This window comes from Falco cherrug, chromosome 3, assembly GCF_023634085.1.
Source record: "Falco cherrug isolate bFalChe1 chromosome 3, bFalChe1.pri, whole genome shotgun sequence".
NCBI classification, from domain to species: domain Eukaryota; kingdom Metazoa; phylum Chordata; class Aves; order Falconiformes; family Falconidae; genus Falco; species Falco cherrug.
This window is the reverse complement of record NC_073699.1, coordinates 91,278,357-91,299,471: the sequence shown is the minus strand read 5'-3', so window position 1 is coordinate 91,299,471 and position 21,115 is coordinate 91,278,357. Positions and strand designations below refer to the sequence as shown.

The 21,115-nt window shown below is 42.3% G+C and overlaps 1 protein-coding gene across 2 annotated transcripts; it reads left to right on the top strand.

The window, feature by feature from the left end:
* The first annotated feature begins 235 nt into the window (after window positions 1–235).
* LOC102054089 (MARVEL domain-containing protein 3-like) lies at window positions 236–19,841 on the top strand. 2 transcript variants are annotated; one of them, XM_055706271.1, is made up of 4 exons: window positions 236–294; window positions 1,463–1,618; window positions 5,108–5,277; window positions 18,961–19,841. In XM_055706271.1, the coding sequence occupies exons 2-4, from the start codon at window positions 1,503–1,505 to the stop codon at window positions 19,668–19,670; spliced, it is 996 nt and encodes a 331-aa protein (XP_055562246.1). In that variant the 5' UTR covers window positions 236–294; window positions 1,463–1,502; the 3' UTR covers window positions 19,671–19,841. The 2 variants fall into 2 exon arrangements, with proteins under 2 accessions (XP_055562246.1, XP_027655036.1); XM_027799235.2 differs by lacking the exon at window positions 236–294 and adding an exon at window positions 618–776.
* Window positions 19,842–21,115: the final 1,274 nt, after the last annotated feature.

The window sequence follows — 21,115 nt, the reverse complement described above, 5'->3', positions numbered from 1 at the left end:
ACATAGCCCCCGGCTGCCCCACGCTCCCCGCCACCAGCCCTCCCCCCCGGGCGGGCCGGGCCGTGCCGGGCCGTGCCGTGCCGTGCCGTGCCGTGCCGTGCCGGGCGGGGGGCAGCAGCCCTCCCATGGCCCTCAGGGCGGCGAGCGGGCCCGGGCGGCGGGGCCGGGGCGGGCAGGGCAGCACCTCCGCGGGAGGGAGGCGGGCGGAGGTGGCGGCCGGGGAGAGGAGGGCGGGCCCGGCTGCGCCCGGGAGCTGCTGCGGGGCGGGCCGGCGGCGGTGGGCGCTGCCCTCAGGTGAGGGGCGGCGGGGGGCGCTGAGGGCCGGGCTGGCGGCGGAGGGGCAGGTGGGGGCGAGGCGGGCGGATGGCGGCGAAGGGCGCAACTTTCCCCGGCGGGACGTGGGCAGGGGAGTGCCCGGCTACGGGGCAGCCCCCGCGGCCTCAGCGCCGGGGCCTCGGGCCGGGGCTCCGCCGGCGGGGTCGCCCCCAGGGGGTGCAGGGGGGTCGGCTTTGCTGCCGTGGCGCTGAGGGGACGGGGCCGTGGGGGAAGGCGCGGGGCTGCTGCTTGCTGAGCGGCTTCTGCCTCCCGAGCTGAGGGGGTGAGCCCCCGCGGAGGAAGGCACTGCCTCTTTGTTAGCTGTAAACAAACATTAATTTATTCCTTCAGTGACACCCTAACAGAGCGAAATCGTTAAGCAAGTCCTCAGCGTGAGCAGCCAGCGTTGGTTCGACTGCAGGCCCTTCCCCTGTAACGCCGAAGGGCTGTGGCGAGGGCAGGTGGGAGCAAAGGTCGCTTAGACACTTCAGCTCGGTGTTTTTTACTGGTTTGGCCTCAAGTGTACAGCACTTGAAGTGGGGAAAGATGCTTTCAGGAAATAACATCCCTGTGACATTTATAACCAGATTATTGAAGACCTGTCTTCTTGCCAGTTTGCTGTCAGCCCAGCCCAGCTTTGCCCCTAGCTAATGCTCACCCAGCTCACAGGCAACGTTCGGTGCTGTGCCAGTGTGCCCCGGCGTGTGCCCACCTCCGGGCACCTTCCAGGACAAGGCTCACACCTGCGCGTTCAGGTTTGCCCTCCCGCGTGTGCACACTCGTGCGATATGTTGGTGTTTGCAGGGTTAAGTGCATTAGAGAGGCCAAGTTTCACATTCTTGGTGGACACCACGTCTTGTCTTTGCAGCAAAGTTTGGAGGGTAGGAGCAGACCTAGTACATAAGCTGAGCGCAATGAATGTTGAACATAGAAACATCACAATTACTCAATGAATAGGAAAATGTAAATAAAAGTTTTGTCCTTTAATGAAGTTACTGTACATGTAGTTTAAGGGGGCTTTCTTTTTTCACTTCTTAAGGAAGTCTGTACTAAAGTCTTGGATGAGCATGAAATGGATGTGAGTGCTGGTCAATGAATAACTTTGAGTAAAGCCGTAAAATGAACCGGTTTTATTTCTCTGGTCCAGGAAGTTATTGTGGAAAGAAAGAATACATGTAAGAAACAGGATGTCTCATGCCGGGAGACGATACCAAGATAAGCAACATGGGCACCGTGAGAACCATGGATCTGATAGATATGAGGAAGACAGAAAAGTGAGAAAACCATACCTGTACAATGGAAGGTATGTCTTTATCACCTTAAAGAAACGTATCACAGCAGGTCTGTCTTTATCACCTTAAAGAAACGTATCACAGCAGGTCTATAGCATTTGTCATCTTCTTTTTCAGCTATGAAATATCATATTACAATAATAAGGAAAGCAATTACTCAACCTTGAAATTGTGAAGCATGAGCATGCCACATTTGGAATCAGGGAGCTATTTTACACTTAGAAATTGAACCTTTTTCTTTGTATTGAACGTGAGAGGGGGCGGAAAGATAGGCTGTGTGACACAGGCACTGATGTGAATTTCCTGGGGTTATCTGGATCAAGTTGGGTCACAAGTAAGCAAAGTGTGGCCATGTGTCTTAGTACAGTTCCTGAAGAGGCTGGTCAGCAGGTGACAACAAGCCATGGCTTGCCAAATATGCATTGCTTAAATGAGAATGTTACTTGACTGAGGCCAGCATAGGGACTTACTGAACCTTCTGGTTGCTCTAGTTCAGCTGTGAACAAATTCATATTAATTTAAAACAAAATTGCTTTTGGTAGTCACAGTCAATAAATGAGTTTGTTGAAGTGTCTAAGGCTGTTTGCAGCACTTGATAGTGGCTCAGCCCCTATCACCACAATAATCAGATCAAATAACAGGTTTAGAGTGACAAATAAACTCTTAGGATATTACACTTCTCCTTCCAGCCTGGCCAGCCTGCAGCATATTAGATGTGAGCTTAGGCTGTTTTCCTTTAAGGGCATGCCAGCAGCTGCATTGTAGGAGAGAGGTCTGTATCTTTAAATACCACTGGCAAATTGGTCATGGCAGTAACATGTTCATCTCTCCAGTTTAGTCTCTGGAGGGATGATTGTAGGGCAATTTAAGACTAGAGGTAAAGAGAGAGAGGAGAAAAATATAATTAAGGTTATTGAAAAGCTAAAATACTCCCTGATAATATAAATTTTAGCAAGAAAAACAGGATGAGAATAAAAGTACCAGTGAAGACTGCTATGTGGACTAGAAAGAGTGCTTATGGCTAAGTATAAAACATTTGGATGGTGGTAATCCTATTGTATTATGAAAATAGCTAATGAAGTTTTCTTCTCTCTCTCTTAAATCAAGAAAATCAGAGAGAAATGGGAACAAAGGTCAGCCTAAGAATCATCCTCGGAGGCTGAATGACTGTTCTTAGCAAAAGCAGAGATCAGGAGGGTTATAGTTAAATTATCTTCAACATATTAGAAGTGAGAATGCCAGGAATGTATTAATTGCACTATGGAGAGGAGAAAAAAAAAAAAGGGTGTTAGGTTTTTGAGAAGTCTTGTGTGGGTTTTTTTCATACATAGCATAATATAAGCAATGTATGAAAGGATAGGTATAAATTAAACCACCATTTCTTAATGAAGTGCTTCTCTGGACTTTTTGTTTTTACTGTTAGTTTTAAATGACTAGACACGTAGACTGAAAATTGGTGGATGGACCATAAAGGCCAACAGACCATCCCTGTATCCGCTGGGGATTAGAGGAGGAGAAGCTGCAGCTACAGATCTGTAATAGCCATGGAGATAATTTTTAGAGTCAAGCTGAGAATCTGGGGGGCACCAGCCCTCACTACAACTGATCAAAAAACTTTTCTATCAGTTGTTTTGATGGAGTTTGGCTTAAATTAACAACATTTTGCCTGCCTTAGCTTTCATGACAAAACCAGCTGTTTTGTAAGGAGATTTCAGTATTTTGGCAAAGACTTAGGCTGATTGACCCAAAAGACCTCCAGATACTGTAATGGAATAGATAGGAAGAGTTTCATGGAAGCTGTAATTTGGGTGCCTAATGCTTTCATCCCTTATGAGCACAACTTTCTAGCCAGAGTATTTCTTGCATTTCTTTCTGAAACTCCTATAGCAAGCTTCCTTCTCGTTGCTGAGAAGAAAGAGCTGCATTACCCAGAACTGGAAGGTCCTGAAGGAAAACAGGAGCAGAGGTGGCCAGAATAGGCCACTGTGAGGAAAAAAAGCATCTAAAAGAAAGAATTCCTCCCCCCTCCCCAATTGTACTCTGTTGCTGAACATTAGGGGGGGGGGTTGTTTTGGTTTTTTGTTTTTGTCTTGTCTTGTTTTGTTTTCTGGCAAGTAGCAGGATACAATAGAGAAGCAGCTGCATCAGAAGTACCAAAGGGATTGCTTTCAAGTTAACTGGAAGTCTTATAAATCACACAGCTTATTTAATTTATGTGACACAGCTGCGCAGGATGCTTTGGTGGTTGCACAAGACACAGGACAAAGGTCAGAAAAATCAGAAATGTTTTGGCCAAATAGAGCTGTTGGCAACTACATGTGGAGATGTTAGCATTGGTCTTGTTATTGAATGTCTTAATTAAAATGTAAAAACTACAAAGAACATGATTTAATGTGGATAAATGAGATAATATTTGTAAATTTGAATCTGGAATTGCATGAAGATAAACCTTAGTGAAGTCCAGTGATACTAAGAAACAAAACTGTAGTTGAAAATGCTGATCTGTGGATAAGAAATTAAAGATAAAAACTTACTAGGAAGACTTTTAAAAATAATAATGCTGAATGAGACTTAAAATACCCTTTAATAACAAAACCATCCAGCTGTACCTTGAAAAAGGCAAGCTCCAAAGCTCCTTCAAATGAGGGAAAACATTTAGATCAGACCAGACACAAAACAATTTACAGTCAGTTTCTTTTAACCTGAATGTCAACTTAGTTTAAAAAGGGAAAATTGCACATTTCCCATAGAATAATCTAAATCTCACCAACCTTAAACATCATCAGGCTTCAGATGTGGAGCTGCACATCATTGCAGCAAAGGCAATTCCATTTTGAAGTATGTGAATGAAGATTCTAATCAGAGACATGAGAAATTGATTTTTGGGGGGTTGATTTTAGATTCCTCTTCAAATATCAAAGACACCCCACACACACAAAAAAAAAAGGCCAATTTTTTTCCCACTTTAAAATCTTTATTTGTTTCTTTTAATAGCTTTTGTTGTTTTAAAAGACATCTTTGTGAGCCATAGTAATTGGAAGTAAAAACTTGACAAAATGCTTGCCCATGAAATAGTTGTGCTACTTTATGCGTTTATTATGTGAAAATGTTTCTCATTTTTATTCTCTGGGCTGCCGTGGACTAGCTAGAAATGTCTGTTTTTCATGAACAAGCTGTTACTCGTTTTTTTACGGGTACAGGAACTCTTCCCATACCTTCCTCGCTGCTACCTTTTGCAACCTAAACAATTCAGCCAGCCTACTCCATGAGTACATAGTTTTCCAAAATAAGAACCATCAAGTGCAAATATTCTTGTGAACATGGATTTATGGAAGTATTTGGGATATTTGCTTTCAAAACATGCAAGCGAAAAAGATCACATACCTATGAAGCAGACTAGTTGGTTTCACTAACAGGAGCATCTGCCAGTTTCTCATGTTCTAATGTTCAGGAGAGATCATGATCTAATTAATACACATTAGTCATTTACTCCATTGTAGATCAACAGAAGACATCCGAGGTGGCCAGCACTCAAGAAATTCTACTGTTTGCTCAGACTCTTACTCTAAAACCTCAGGAGCAGCATGGGAATATTTTGGCCCACCACCAGAGTGTTATCCTCCCAAGGAAACCTTCTCAATGAAGTGTTCAAAGGTATGCACAACAAGAGGTATGTGCGATTCTTATTGTCTGCCATCCACCCCTCTCCTTCCAAGGACTTGTTTTGATTTTGGTTTCTGTGTTTAGAAGCACAACAAAGTAAAGTTAGAGGAATATTTTAAAAAAACCCTAACAACTGGGAGGGTTAATGAATGGCATAACTGCATGTTACTAGCACATTTTAGGCATCAAAAGGCAAGATTTACAGAGATATTTAGATACTTGAAAGTGCATCTCCAGAATATGCATCCAGAGATTCAGAGTGGGTCATGTGTGTAAACACTCAGGTTGCGCAGCAAGGGTTAACCTTTGGGATTTAAGAATAAAATAGAACTTGCCTCTGTAGGTCATTTAAACATGGCTGTTGAAGCTTTGGTGCTAGTTCATTTCTCACATATTCTTCTCAGACTTTATCAACTCTGGATTTAATCCAGTCATCAGTTATACATATATATATATATATATATATAAAGCAATGTTGTGGGAGACAAAACTGTTTCATGGACATGAATCCAGTAAAGCAGCTCTTCAGAAATAACTTGGTTGTTCATAGCTGGAAAGTGACTACAACAAGCAGACAAATGAACATTATGTGGGAGGAAATTGGCCTTAACACTTAGTAACCTCATTTCCATAAACTGAAAAAAAAAATGTTGCTAAAATATCCATTACTCCTTTAAAGTTCTTCCTCTTCCAGGATAACAAGCATTCTCACCTTGTTTGTAGGAAAGACCCACTGCAGTCTAAGTTGAAACTTGCAGCTAGGTGCAAAGTCTTTGTCCAGACGCTGTAAAGAGCCTTTCAGTGTCCTCCAGTAGAGAAACAAATGAAGAGTGTAGTTACTGGAAGTAAATTAAAATACATAGTTAGATTATTTCTTCACTCCATGAAGGAAAGTGAAGTAACACACTCAATTTGTTCTTAATATTTCTCGGTATGTGAATATGTGGACAATTTTAAGAGTGAGCTGAACTATCTTCTCTCATATGTATGTTCCGTGTATTTGTATGCGGTTTGTTTTTCGTTTCAAGGAAATTTAACTCCAACAGCTAGCAGAACATATTTAATGATACAGAGCCATACTGATAGTTTATCCTTGATAAAATTGTATCAGCAGTTTCTTCTTCAACAATACTAGATTATTTTAACTTGTCTGAGAAGCTCTAGAAAACCCCATGCCTTATTTTATCACAGCTTTAGAAAAATGAAGTGGTGAGTTACTTTTAGTTATCAGTTTCACTAGTTGTTTAGACTCATGGATAGCTTAATATGACTTGCTAGGTGTCATGTCGTGTCCCCCCCTGCCCCTGCATTTTGCTTCTTGTTATTTCAGTGCATTATATATCGTTAATATTTTCAAAATGTCCTAGTTTTGGATACATCAGTTGACAGTGATGATTTTACTCCCACCCCTTCCTCAGGTATTGCTCAGTATTTTCCAGAATTTAATGCCTGAGCTTGCACGGGAGGAGAGAAAAGAGATCATGCAGAAAATAAACCCTTTCATTGGCAGTTTTATTTCAAAAAATGAAAAGATATTGGAGGTTGATTAGATTATGAGAATGTTACTCCCCTGTTTAATTTTTTTGCATACCAAGATTTAGCAGAATTTCCTAGAATTGTTTTGCAGAATTCTGTATTCCCTGCAGTCACAGTAAACATTATAAAGGAAAAGCTACATTAATTGTTTACTGAAAAGTCAGTACATGTGAGTTACTTCTTTCAGCATGAAAAGTTCCTGTAAATAGTTCTTAACCATCTCTTTCTTTTGCCAATGATTTATCAGCACTCTGGTGAAATTCCCCCTTCCCAGTCAACATAATTCTAAAATAAACTGATATCAAACAAGGCTAGGAGGTGATGTACCACAGACTTTTCCAAAGCAACAACTGAATTGTCAACCTTGGTTTCTGACCATGCATTGCTCTACTTTCATTATGGTTTGGATTTGGCGTTTGGTTTTTTTTTTTACTTTTGCCCAGGAAATAGACTTATGCTCTATGTGCACATGTACAGGTTTGGCAAACTAGAGAGGAATTCTAAACAACCAGAACTCCGAAAAGTATTTTCTTCACCCAGATACTGCCCTCTTCATCCATGCTTTTCACCAGCAATATCCCCAAAATCTAAAGCTGAGTTTCAGAAACAAGCAGTTATTTTTGCAGGGAGCCTTCAAATGCAGCAGCAGAAAAAAGGACATTGTTCTCCTGTCTTTGTTGTTCTCACCTTCCCTCCCTAATCCCTGCCCCCCTTTTTTTCCTACAACTGCATTAAGAAAAGAAACTCACCCCAAATATAATGGAAGAAACAACTGATATTGACCCCTTTTGCTGGTAGGAACATTTGATACCATCTAAGAAACTTCAAAACGTTCTTCTCCTTTTTAATCCTTTAATCATGAAAATAGAAGGAAAACATATGTTAAAACATATGAGCAATATCTATTCATAGCATTCAGGTAGGATCAAGTGGCTGGCGGTACTGGATCATATGAGGCACCTAATTACGCATCCTCTCAATGTACTGGAGTGCAAATTTAGGAGGACCATCAGACTTTGGACAAGGGGAGGGTGAGCTCCAAACTTCTTCAAACTTCAGACTGGTGGGATTTCTTGAACTGGAAAACTGCATTCACTTCTGTTATGTTTAATACATCTTTACAGACTTATTGAATTTGTTTAATCCTTTTCTGAATCCCATTTTGAATGTTTGGCTTCCACATTATCTTGTGAGAAGGAGTTCCACGGTTCTTTGTACCACTTGAGGAAATACCGTTTTGTTCCTGAAAATGTTTTTAAGAAGGTGTCTCTGATTCTGATGATATTCAAAATACCTAATGATAATCTCATATATTCATCTTCTCCATAAGATTTATGATTTTAGAGTAAAGTCTTCCCTTTGTCACTGTGCTCTGTTGGCTTCTTCATAGATTGAAGAATAGTCAGTTCTGTCCCTATCAAAGGTGAAGTCTTTCCAGTTCTGGTTAGCTTGCCAGCCTTATACCTTTTCCAGATCCATTGTACCCCTTTGAGATGGGCTGACCAGAACCACACTCAGAATTCAAGTTAAATTCTTAAAAGGGTTAGACATCTGCATAAAGGTTCTGGTTCTTAGTCCTATCCAAATGCTTCCTAGCTTTTTGTGTGGTGTTTGACTATCGGTGAATGCTGAGCTGATATTTTCAGAGAAGGCTATCTGATATCTTTCCCGAGTGGAAATTATTTGTTTAGAACCCTTCTGTGTGCTCTGTAGATGTGTGTGTATTTGTGTTACCTGCATGAAGTGTGAGGTTGCTTATTAAACACTGATTTCATTACTTTCTCATTCAAGAGCTTGAACTCTCAGCAGCCTACCAATTTTACAGTTGGCAATGATGAAGAATTTTTTTGTGATTATTATTAAAACAGGATTCGCTATCTCACTTTTCAATCTTTTCAGTTCATTAGTTTGTGCATCTACTGTAGCTGTTTGGTGTGTACTTTTCAGCTGAATCTCTTCGGAGTCCCCACTTACAGCTCTTTGGCCATGTTGCAGAGCCGTCTCAGGATGCACAAACTATTTCATTCAGCTGAAACTAAATGCGGGTGAGCTGTAACCACTAGCAGGCACCGTGTCCTTTGGACCAAACTGGAGCTAAGATGAAGTACTTCTCTCTCCCCAGAAAATGCCTGTTGTATAGCCCCTAGATCTTCAGTTTGACTCTACAGATCCACTCCCATTGCACTGCTAACATGGGCATAACTAGTGACAGGTAGTACAAACCAGAGATTTCTCTCTTAACTCTATTTGAAAAATGGTTGTTTCCACTTACTGTTTATTTTATTTTAACCACTACTAACCTGTGAGAGGATCTTTTATCTCACAGGAGCTTGTATCGTTTAAGAGCACTACCACTTGGATTGCCTTTCTTCATCTGTCTGCTGATTCTTGCAGATTACTTCCCTCTAACAGATTTTTGACTCTTCCCTGCAATGCTGCCTTTATGTCTAGTTTCTATATTTTTTTTTTCTTAGGTGTGTCACACTTGTGGATCTACAGAATACAGATTCAAAAGGCAATACAAACACAGAAGTTTGTTACTTTCTGTTTCTGTAGTAGTGAAGGAGACTTAAGGAACAGTTTATAGACTGATGTCCAACTGTCTAGATGCTCTATATAATTATATGGGAATTGGAAATAAACTGCATGTGATAAAGACAAACCTTTAATCAACTAAGGAACTACTGCTTGCAATAACTTATGCATGATAGTGCATGCCTTTTAAAGCAGCACATGTTGAAAACAACAGGAGTTTTTGGCCTGGGGATACTCAGAGCTGAAATTCTTTCAGAAGAAAACATTCAACTTGCTTTTCACAGTGAGGGTAAAATTTCTGTAGTTCTCTCTTCTGTATCAGAAAACTAAATTATTAATCATATTTGCCTTTCAAAGGACCCCCTCTCAGCTCCTTTGAAAATATAACCAGATTCAGTGCTTTTGGTTACCGGAGGGAGCGAGAGAAGTGTTCAAGGCTAGCTGCCATGCTGCTTCCTTCAACTTAGAGCAAAATCTGAGTCAAACCTGAGCGAACTGCTGATCTTAAACTGGTCATAGATATTTGGTCACTTGACCATGAGAACTTGCCATTTTATTTTTATTATGTATATTGGTGTGAAAGAGGTGAAGCAATGCAATTCCAGGATAATGCTTCCTTTAGTTTTGCTTAAACAGTGAAGATGAACTGGCTTTCTCCCATATTCGGTCAGTGTGTGACTCAGAAAATGCCTGCACTTTTGCCTTGTATAGAATTATTCTGTGCTGGTCATAATTTCTGAGCTAATAACTTCTTAAAAAATTCAACTCACTTGGAATTTAGGGGAGACAGCACTAAAAAGGTTAGAAAACAGTTTGTGGGGGAGCAAGTATAATTGAATCCCTGTTCTTTGCTGCCCTGAATACAGCTTTGCAACATAAATAGTGTCAGATTTCCTAAGCGTATTGTAGGCACTTCCAAACAATCATGCCTTTAGCCTACATTCTAACATCCACAATTGTTAAAACCTTCAGACCAATTTCCTCTTAGAAAAAGACAGCATTATGGTTTGTAACAACAAGAAAAATCTCCGATTTCAAGCATAGCCAGGAGGAAATATCAAAGTGAATTTATTTGGAGGAGGAAATAGAATTAGGGAGTAACAATGACTTTCTCCAGGATATAGTCATGCATTAACAAGCCAGCATTAATTCAAATTTAAACATCTATAAGCTTTTGTTTTTACAAAACAGCCAATTTTTTTTTTTTTCCTGTAGCTATTCATGCTGGCCAATACTCATAGACTGGAAGGAATACTGAGACGAGAAGTCACCCTAAACACAGGGTTCACACTACTAGATGCTTGGTTTGATTTATGCCATTGTTCATAACCATTATACTGCTGCTGTTATGTTGCTTTATGTCCTGATACTCTTCTTCTTGGAGTCAGACGCAGGAGCAGCAGGGGAAAAATGTTTTACAGAACACTCATATCCCCTCCAGTGCTGTGGAGATGTTGGGGAAGAATAATGGTCTGCAAGAGGCTATGAACTGAAATAAAAAACCTTCTGTAGCTTCGGTTATGTATGTTCAAAAATACTGAAGGGTCATTAAATGTGCCTAATGGGGGTAACTTTGTGGATGAAAGTTCTTTTCTTCTTCACTTTTTGCCCCTACGTTGTGCCACGCTTAGCTCCTTTAAACTGTGCTCAAAGCTGTCGTGCACTGTTCCTGTGGCAGTTAATTTCAACATATTTCTGTTCTAAGAAGGGAACACTAAGGTCCCCTATAGTCTCTGTAATTAGATGGCTTCCTCCTCCTATCTGTTTCAAAGTATATTTTAAATACCGTGTGAGTAACAGGCTGAATTTGCCATCAAGTTTTTTAATCTTGTAATTGTGAAGACAGAATATTAGTGGTGGAAATTGGATGGAGCTGTATAGATTAAAATAATCCCAGTTATTCAAAATGCTTAATTAAAATTGCACAGTAACAAGATACAGTGGCAGAGCAGAGCTGCAGGTAACATTCCTATTCTGAAGTTAAAAGTATTTCACGTGGAGGTAAGTCCTGTTTGCTGTGGAATACAAATAGCCATGAGAATTTAGCTCTATAAAAACATGCAGGGGAGCTACGCTGGGTTGCAGATATCAAATGTTACCTTTAGCAAACTGTTGCCCTGCCAACATAAGGGACTTCACTCTGCCCACTTCTTTATATCAGATTTTTTTCATCCACTGTTTGGTGTTGTGGTAACACGTACGCTATTGTTTATAGAGAGGGGAGAACTACAGCTGAGAAGACTCGGCTAAGTTGGCAGGGGAAGATACTGGCAAAGTTGATGTTAGCTGTTAGGTATGTGTTAGACTGTAGTCCGTGCTTCCCTACTAGGAAATCTTCATTAAGTCTGCTCTCTACCAGCGTAGAACAGGAGTTGCACCATCTTTCCTATAGGACCACTGGGTTTGTCTTCCCCACATCTGACCCAAATTTTGGGAACCAAGAAAAACTGTGTAAAAGGTGGCTCTCAAAGCTGATTGATACAACAGACTGACAATCTTTTGAATGTAGCTCTATTTCTCGAGCAGGTGATCTTAGCTCACTTAAAGGAGAAGAATCCACTCTGTCAGGAATGCTGCTCACCAAGTGTGACAACTTGCAATCGGTAAAGTGTATGAGAAGCTCGGGTTCACAGGTGCCTCCAACCTGATCTACCTTTAGCCAGACTATGATTACGCAAAGAGCAGTAACATCCCACTCTTTCTCCTTCTGAAGGCGGCTCAGTTTCAGTTCAAACGGAGGGAGTGGCTGTGGAAAGTTGGCATAGGGAACAAGAGTGTTTCATTGTTTTCTGAACTTCTTTAAAAAAAAAAACTCCTGCAAATTTCTTTCGATACCAAGATATTTGTTTACTACTTGAAAGAACCGTGGGTACATTAGGAAGAAAAAAGGCTGTTTCTTGAAACACAGATCACGAGGCGACTGTGCAGAGAGAGACCTACCAGTGCTAGATACACGTACAGCGTTTTACAGCTGTTGTGTTTAAATTGGTATTGCCAAGTTTAACGCAAGATCTTTTGCTTCCCACCCTCTCCAAAATTATGGAAGATGACTCATGCTCAGTTAGCAGGAGAGAAATCAAGAACATGCTAGAAGCAATGCTTTAAAGAACTACTACGAATAAGTAAACCAAAGCTGTTGTTCCCAGGCAGGGGCTGGGTTGTACTGAAACCGTGTCTTGACAGCACATAATTGTAGTGTCATACCGTGGTGGGAAATTGTGGGGACAGAGGCTGATGCAGTAGTTCTACAAGTGAAGTCCACCCTTTCCTGTGAAATTTGGACAGCGCTGTTTAGAAGATGGGAGAGTATTAAACAAAAGGGATAGAGCAGGTTGGACAGTAGTTCTTTAAAAGAAAAAAACAGGACAATACATTTGGATCTGAGTACTCTGTGAACGTAAGGCTTCTCTGAATCATTAAAACCAAAGCTGGTCAACCTTTGATATTTCCTAATGGAGTGATTATCTTGAGTAAAGAGGGGCAACTTATTAAAAGATAATAACGATGCATCTTTCTAGACCACATAAATCATTTAGTTTTACCAATTTTTAAACTATTTCCCCATTGAATTCCTAGTAAGATGGATATCTCAAATGAGCATAAATGTGTTGGGCACTTATGTGCCATTTAATTTCAGTTGGCTCTGAGTATGTAGTTCCCCTGGGTCCTTTGAAAAGCCAAGATTCTGTTGGTGTTACATTGCCTAACTCTTGTGTTTTAGGGTTGGGCTGGGGTTTTTTCTGCCTTTGAACATTACCCCATTAGGGAGATTTCAGTGTAGCTCAGTGAAAGCTAACTCCTACCACTGGCTCAAAAACAGACATCTACAAAAACAATGTTGGGCTGGGAGCTTGGGGGGGATTTGTTTGTTTATGACAAATCTGTGTATTGTCCTGATTCTGCATCAGTGATGTTGGTTAAATTCTTGTGACTGGTTTCAGTAAGATCTTGCTTTGGACTGGTATACGTAAGGGGAATAATACCATTAGAAAGATGTTTTAATACTCTGTATCTAGATTTAATATTTTTAATCTGTTGTGACCGTTGCCTCCATTTCATTTCCCCTGTTCAGTTCTCCCCCACTGTTTTGGTTCCTTCCCACTTCCGTCATATTTTTGTCCGCTTTGAAAAGCAGAATAAAACCCCTCTTGCCTTTGATGTTTTCTCCTCCTTGCCCCTTATCTATTCCTCCTGCCACTAACTCAGTTTAGCAGAGAGGTGACCAAAGCTGTGCATTGAGCTGTGCCTTTACTCACTGGAGGACACCAAACCTGCACTGGAAAGAGAAGTCCAGCATTTGAGGTCCTTTTCAGGACTGACTGCTGCTTTTGTAAGTCACTATATATGGTCAAAATACTTACCTGCTCCTTTGGAGAAAAAAAACCAACAGCAGCTTCTGAAAAGTGGAAAGCTACCCAAACTGGGAAAAAACCCTAAGAGACAACTTTCAGTAAGGAAGGCTGGGAGAATGTTTTCTAATGTGTGTGTCTTGTAGTCTCTGACTCCTCTCTTCCCTACTGCTGGAGCGGCCCGTAATGGGACATGACACAGGCGCCACTGACCCATCTGCACTGCTGCCCAGCTGCTGGGGTTGAGGTGTCCAAGAGGGGCAGCCGGGCGTGCCCAGGGCTGCCAGCTGGGTGCTGCTGGTCCCGGTGGTACGTGGCCTGCAAAGGAAGCAGAGGCAGAAAACAAGCCAGAATGGAGAACAGCAAAGATAAAATTGCTTAGAACTACACAGGGATGTTAACTGAAGAGGAGGGAATGATACCTAAAGAGACAGGAGGAGCCCATGCACAGTCGATAGAGGAAAAAAAGTGATTCCCATGCCAAAATGCAGCGGAGGGAAACACTTTGAAGGCCTCTTGTATTAGTCAGGTCCTCGTCAGGTCAGGGGAGTTCAACAGAAACAGCCAGAACTGACTGTCCTGAAGATTCATTTGTACCGTCTGCAGAAACGCAGGAACAAACATGAATTGATCATTTGACTTGATGTACAGACGTACGTACACACGCTGTGATCCTGGCAGCTGAACGCTGGGGCCATCCTGCCACAGTGCCTGGATGAAAACGCCCCTTTACAGCTTACACAGTTTAGTTACTGGGTACCACACAGTCAGCCACAGTATAGTTTTATGAGGCAAAGCATGCAGATTTAACAACTCATCTCACCTGAAAAGGAGAGTTTCTGGTCTTTCTCTGGTCCTGACTGTGTTATTTCCCCTGCTAAACTTATGCCAACACAATTGCTCATCAGATATGCTGTGAGTCACTTCAAGTTGCAGGAAAAAACAGCAGCGCACAAGAAAAGAGTTGAATCGTTTCCTGCTACTTTAATTTATTAAAACAGCTCTTGGAAGGGCCTAATGCTAGGCCAGAGTTACTACTGGGCAGGGGAGAAAACTGGTGACTGCTCAGCCAAGGGTAGAGAGTAAGGTCAGCTGCCTGTGTTTTTTACCCTTAACAGCCTGCCTGGCTGCTTCGCTGGACATTGGAGCCCACCATTTGACAGGAGACAAACCCATTGCTCAGTGGGTTAATACCATGGCACTAGCCCAGGGTGCACCTGGTATAGAAGGGAAAGCAGAAGAGAATAGTAGATTAATAGTATAAATTGGAAGGCTGCTCTTTGTTACAGCAGGAAGCCTACTCGCAGCAAAAAAAGACTGGATTCAAACAAAGTTAACAAGTATGATACATTGAAATTGCTATCCATTGCAGATTTAGATTTTATGAAATGAATGTAACCGTTTCCTGGGAAGTTCCGGCAACACCTGCTTTCTTTTAGATTGCAGCCCTTCTCCTCACCTTCAGTGATGAAAAGCAGTACAGGAAAGATGCATGGAAAAGAAATGGAAATCCAGGAGCCCAGACTTGAGTCACGTTACTTGCTTAGTGTGGAGACTTAATCCCAAAGCCAACTGTTCTGTTCACTGTGCTAATTTTAATACAAATCAGTAACATTTTAGAGAGATCCCTAGATTTTGAACTTGAGAAAGGAAAAAAATAACTAAACCAGTGGAGTTCTGAGATTTTCAGACCTCCTGTCATTTTACGCTCAAGTCTTTGCAATGCCTTCATTTTGCGTGAGATTAGGGAATAGTTGTAGAGAGAAGTAATTTCCTCCTAGGAAGACCTTTTGGCTTTCTAGTTTCTGCAGCTATAACTCTAAGATGCTATGACTGTATAAGCTCTATGCTATAAGCTTTAACTCTATAGGTAACTGGCCTGTGAAAGCAGGAATGGCAGCACAGACTCAGAAGCGTGGCTTTTAACTCAGCCCTTTTTTGGCCAGCAGTACATTTGCTGGACATAGGTAACTGCTACTATGTGTGTTCACATACCTTGACAGAGCTAAGATTCAAAACTTTACTGTCCTTTTATTCCTTATTTCTCAAGTCTGTCTATCCTGTTTATACTAGTATAACTGGATTGGGTATCAGCTTGCAACAATCACAATCAAGGTTGCGTGCAGCATTTGGGGTGCCTGGGTCAACGTCCGAACCTACTGTAGGGCTTAATATTTCCATCAAAGCCCTGATGGGTGTACGAGGCCTTAAGGATTTTCACTAACTGTCTGCTACTTTCACAAACCCTGCTGGCTCCTGTCATAAACCTGTGATTCACAGTTTTGTTCTACATACTGCTTGTCATTTTAGGGTTTTCTTTAATATAGGAGGCTGTTACTGAACTATTTTTTTTTTTAAAAAGATAATCTATGTGGTACAAATAACTGGTTGAGTAAGTACTAACGAACCCCTCTCCATTGTTTAGTTACTCTAATCAATTCTACAGCAAGTGATTGTGAAAACTGTACAGGTACAGACAAAACCAGTCCAACCTGAATGCCCTGTCTAAGGACATTTTTCAAGCATGCCATTAAAGCATCTACTGCTGCACTTAAAAATACAGGAGACCTACACCGATCATATCTGTCATCCCATGAGCAAAGAGATAGGTTCTGCCAGCCCTGTCGTGGTACCATCAGCCAGCTCAGTGAAGTGAAGGGGTTGCATACAGCATTTGTGTAGTTGTAGGAAGCTGTGGAGCAGTGGCATTGAGGATTGGGGTCAGTTATAAATGTGGAGAGGTTAGCAGCAGGTGATAGCTACTCTGACAACAGAAAATTGCCTTTTCTGAAGCTCAGCAAGGTGGTGTACAGGAAAAGTTGATGCTCAGTGGGTCAGAAGAGCCTCAGCAGTCATAGACAAAAAGGAAACTCTCAAGGTAGCAGTAGAAGAAAGCTGACTGGTCATGAATTCCCAACTCCCAAGTTCCCAAACATATTTAAAATTTATGTTTCCCTTAATCAAATGGTCTTTCCTCCCTGTAGACTTCTAAGAACTGCTTCCTGATGGAGCATCTATGAAATCAGCAGTCAGCCCTTAAAAAGGGAAGTGGCCTTCTGCGTCCGACACTTTCCAAGGGCCCTAAGGACCTAAGTTGACTCCTTGTATTTGGAAGGCATATTGTACAGCTCAGCTGAGCAGACAAAAAATATCTGATCCAGTTCCAATGAATGTCCTGTACCGCTATTACTCTTTCAAAATATTTTGAACAGTCCTGGCAAAGCGGTGATTCTGTACCCATTGAAAACATTGAATCTTTTGGTTGCATTGTTTGAATTTGGTACAAGGAGTTCCAAGTCCTGTCTCATGGACCAGGATTTAAATTTCTCTTTAAATTTAGCTTCACAAATACTTCCTCTGAAATGGTTGAGGCCTCCTGAACAGATTTGATAACTAGCATGATAATGGCCCTGCTTCACAGAAAGGGTTATGTGGAAGGGTCAAGGAAAAAGCATGTTGTCATGCAGAAATCAGCATCACCTCTGAAGAACACATACACTGAACTGCATGCTTAGTTCCTCCTCAGCAAGAACACTTTATCTTCTCTGCCTGCTCTACCTAATTCTTTTTAGGATATGGAATCTGTACATGCATGCACCTATGTATGTATACACACACATACATGGACAAGCGGAGCCTGAGATATTCTGTTCCCAGCTATTAACCACCATTATCACGGCTCCCTTTTGTGCTTCTGGGATGCTTTGCAAGGCTGTGATGTGAATGGGCTCGGTACCTACCTACAGCTGCATGAGCAGAAGTGAGGGGACCAGTCTGGGTGCAGGGGGAAGCAGGAACTCCTGCGGTGGCCAAAGGCTCTTGTCAAACCATTGCAAGCACCTTCCTGTGACCGGCAGGCAGCAGCAGGAAGCCGCTCCTTACCTCAGTCTTCTGCAGAGGGAATAAGAAGGGGAAGAATGAGAATTTGTGATAATCCTTCATGGTGGCTGTCACTGGATTTTTTCGGTTAGAAGCATCTGGCAACACAAGAGAGAAATTTGTCTAATTCCCTTGTGTGCTGCTTCAGCCCTTTCTTTTCAAGCCCATACAGCCTTGACAGCAACTGAGCCATTGCTCAAGAGGAAAATGCCATGCTGGTCAATGTTAGCGGCAGAAAATGAAATTCTGTATGCAAACCGTAGATCCTGCCCCACTGTGAAGACAAATATAGGACCACTGTGTCGAGCTTCTTATGTTCTTGGCTGTCAGACTGCAATGGAATAATAAGATTCACAATTCTGTAATTAACTTCAAACTTGAGCAACACGCGTGATACACTGGAGGTTTTCATCTCCCAAACAGGCAACCCTAGCTATGCGACGCTTCACCATCCGTCGTGTTTACTAATCTTAGTCTGACCCCTAGTGAGCTGTCACAGGATAATCAGATATAGCTAACACATGCTGTACCTTCCTGACAGGCAACTACCACAAAAAGAAAAACAAAACAACCTTTATCTCGATCAGTAGCAAAACACAAGAAAAAGAAGAGTCAGCTCAGCAGTCATAAGGCTTTCTTCTGAAGGTGGGGGTGTGGAAGAGAACACACGACCCAGTATCAAATTCACTTAACTTACCTCTGCGTGCAAGGTGGTTTTTGTCTCCTTTCCCTCCTCCTTTTTTTTGGTGCAATCAGGAGCTGCTTCTTCAGATTTATGAAGAGATTTTTATCTGTGAAGAAGATGAAGTAGAAGTTGCACCTGGTTAGATAATGAATTCAAATTAACAAACACTTAGAAAGACAAAAAAACATAGGGTGTGAGTTAAAGCAGTAAACACATTTTAAAGGACCTGAGTAACTTGCACAATTTTTTAAGCCATAAGAAGCTTCTAGGTTTTTGCCATCTTTAATCCCAGCATTTTGTTCATACTGGATATTTCTTGCTCAGTGTGTTTATGCCAAGTAGTTACAGGCCAAAATACAATCACTGTGCTCTCTGCCTTGGCAATAACACAAGCACAGTAAAATTTTTATGGATTTCTTTCCCCGCATGAAGATCCATTTATCAAGCACAGTGACAAATTAAAAAAAGTAATTTGCCCAACCTCTGAAATGTACCCACGAGAGCCTGAGGGGTTTTTTTGTTGTGTTTTTTGGTTGTTTTTTTTTTTTTTTTTTAAAAAATAATAGCACTCTTCTTCTGTAGCTGTAGCCAAGAGGACTGTCTCAGTAACAGTGCTCTCTGTTTATGGTTTTGGTGTACTTCTGTCACTCCCTGGTTGCACAAGATGTGATTTTGACACCTATTCCCATGTTTGTGTTTCTTACAGGCATTTTGAAGTTTGTGGAGATCACAGTTAACCTCCTGGTGCTGATCTGTGTGGGTGCTGCCCAAGCCTCTGTTGCAGGCTTCACATCCCTTGGCGGCTTTGGTATCGGCTCCTTCAGCCTGAATTCTGCCTATAGCCCCTTTGAGGGTACGGAGCTCAAGGAGGTGAGGGAGCTAGACATGCAGTTCACCCAGATGAGAGCCCCTTGCGTCTACGGTGGAGTAGCCTTCAGCTTAACAGCAGCAGCACTTACCCTTGTCTTCCTTGTCGTGGGGGCAAAACCCATCCAGCAGCTCAGGACTGGGCTGCTGGCAGGCGAATGTGCCTTCAACCTGCTGGCTGGCGTGGCGTACATCGCAGCGGTCGGCCTCTACCTGCATTTTGTCAGCGAGGTGAACTCCACAGAAGTTTGCAAGAGGCGTGAGAGGCTGTATGCACGCCGTGGTTATACCTCCATGAACTGTGTGGTCCAGGGCGGCGACGCAGCTGTCGGCCTTTTTGGTGTCGCTGCTGCATGTTTGTACTTCGCCAGCTTTGTGGTCTGCATCCTTGCTATCCGAACTGTCCGGGCCTTCCAGAGCCACGCAGCCAAGGCTCAGCACAGCCCCAAAAGTAGCATTCGAGACAGAAGCATCGGAAACCACCACCGTGCTATCCACTGCACCCCTGAAAGCTCCCACAACATCCAGGCTTTTGCTACGTTAGTGTGAAGTCAGCTGTGGGACTGTGCCAGACAGCTGGAGCTTCAGCAAGGGATGGACACTGGGTGTTGCATGCTAAACAGGTGACCAGTCCAGAATGTATTTTCCTACAAGGTGTTGAATTGTCTATCAAATCACCAAGCGTAACAACACTGCTGTAACATGATGTAATAAAATTTATGTTGAGCAGATGTTTTAACAAGGTTTTTTTTTGCATCAGTCTCTCAAGCTGGACTCCTGCATTTAAAATGTGTTTGATTGTAATGTTTTCATCCTCGCAGAGCAAATCCAAACAGCAATGGGCTGTTAACAGGTTGAACCCGCAGTGCTGCCAAACTTGTGCTAACAGCCATTTCCTCTTCTCTCCCACGACTGAAGGAATTGAATACACCGCTAGGATGGGCAGCCTTCAGCAGATCCTGTGACTGTCCATGTGTCCTATTGCCTTATGTCACACCGCTCACAAAGCAAAGGACACCCAAGTGCTTTTCTGAATCACAGCCAAAGCTCCAGTTGTGACCTGTTTCACTTGGGATAGCAAAGCATTTTAGTTTTTGAGTCACGGGGGGTGACACATGCTGATCATGTGCTCCCAGAGGAATGCTGCTGGGAGGAAGTAGCTGCAATTTCGAAGGCAGTGGTTGGGTCCTCCTCCAGTTCACTACTGCGTTTACCCACCTCAGTGCAGATGAGAACTTGGGAGGCAGCACACTGGTCAGCTATCAGCATAGTAAAGATACCACTTGCTTTGTAGCCGCCTAAACAAGGTCTGGCTTGCTGACTCCACAGCCGGTGGTAGGCAGAGCCTGAGTCGGGAGCACACTGGCTGCCTGGAGTTTTCCATGGGAATGCTGTAACAACGACAGAAAGCACATGCGTCCTTCCAACATCTAAACACACAAAGCATGAGTGAACAGCAGTAATTGTATGCCCCCAGGGTTGAGAAAATAAATGTAAGAGAATATCTTTCAAGAGCCCTTTGTCTGAGGCAGATGAAATAGTTCACTGGTCTTCATAGACGAGGGAGTCAGAAAAAAAGGCTGCTCTTGAAGTGTATAAGATTTGTCAGCTTAAGAGGAGGGAAGAGGCAATTTTGGTTCAGGCCGTGCTCACTCTTTTCAGTTTTGTCTGGCTCAGAGTTATTGCCCAGATGAGGCTCTTTTGAACCACAGTAGAGCTTATTTATTGTATACTTCGTGTATATATATATACATATATATACACGTGTATATATATACACACACATCCACATAGATCTCAAGATCTCAAAGGGTAATGTTTGAGGCAGTACAAGCCAACAAAATGTTATGGTTCTGATTAAATCAGTGATTACATGAGTCCTTACAATAAGTATTTATTATTTATGTAATACCTTAAACATCTCTTTAACACTTTGAACATCAACAGGCTTCATAGCATTGTTATGCTTATGAAGAGACAGGAGTAAAGAGTTT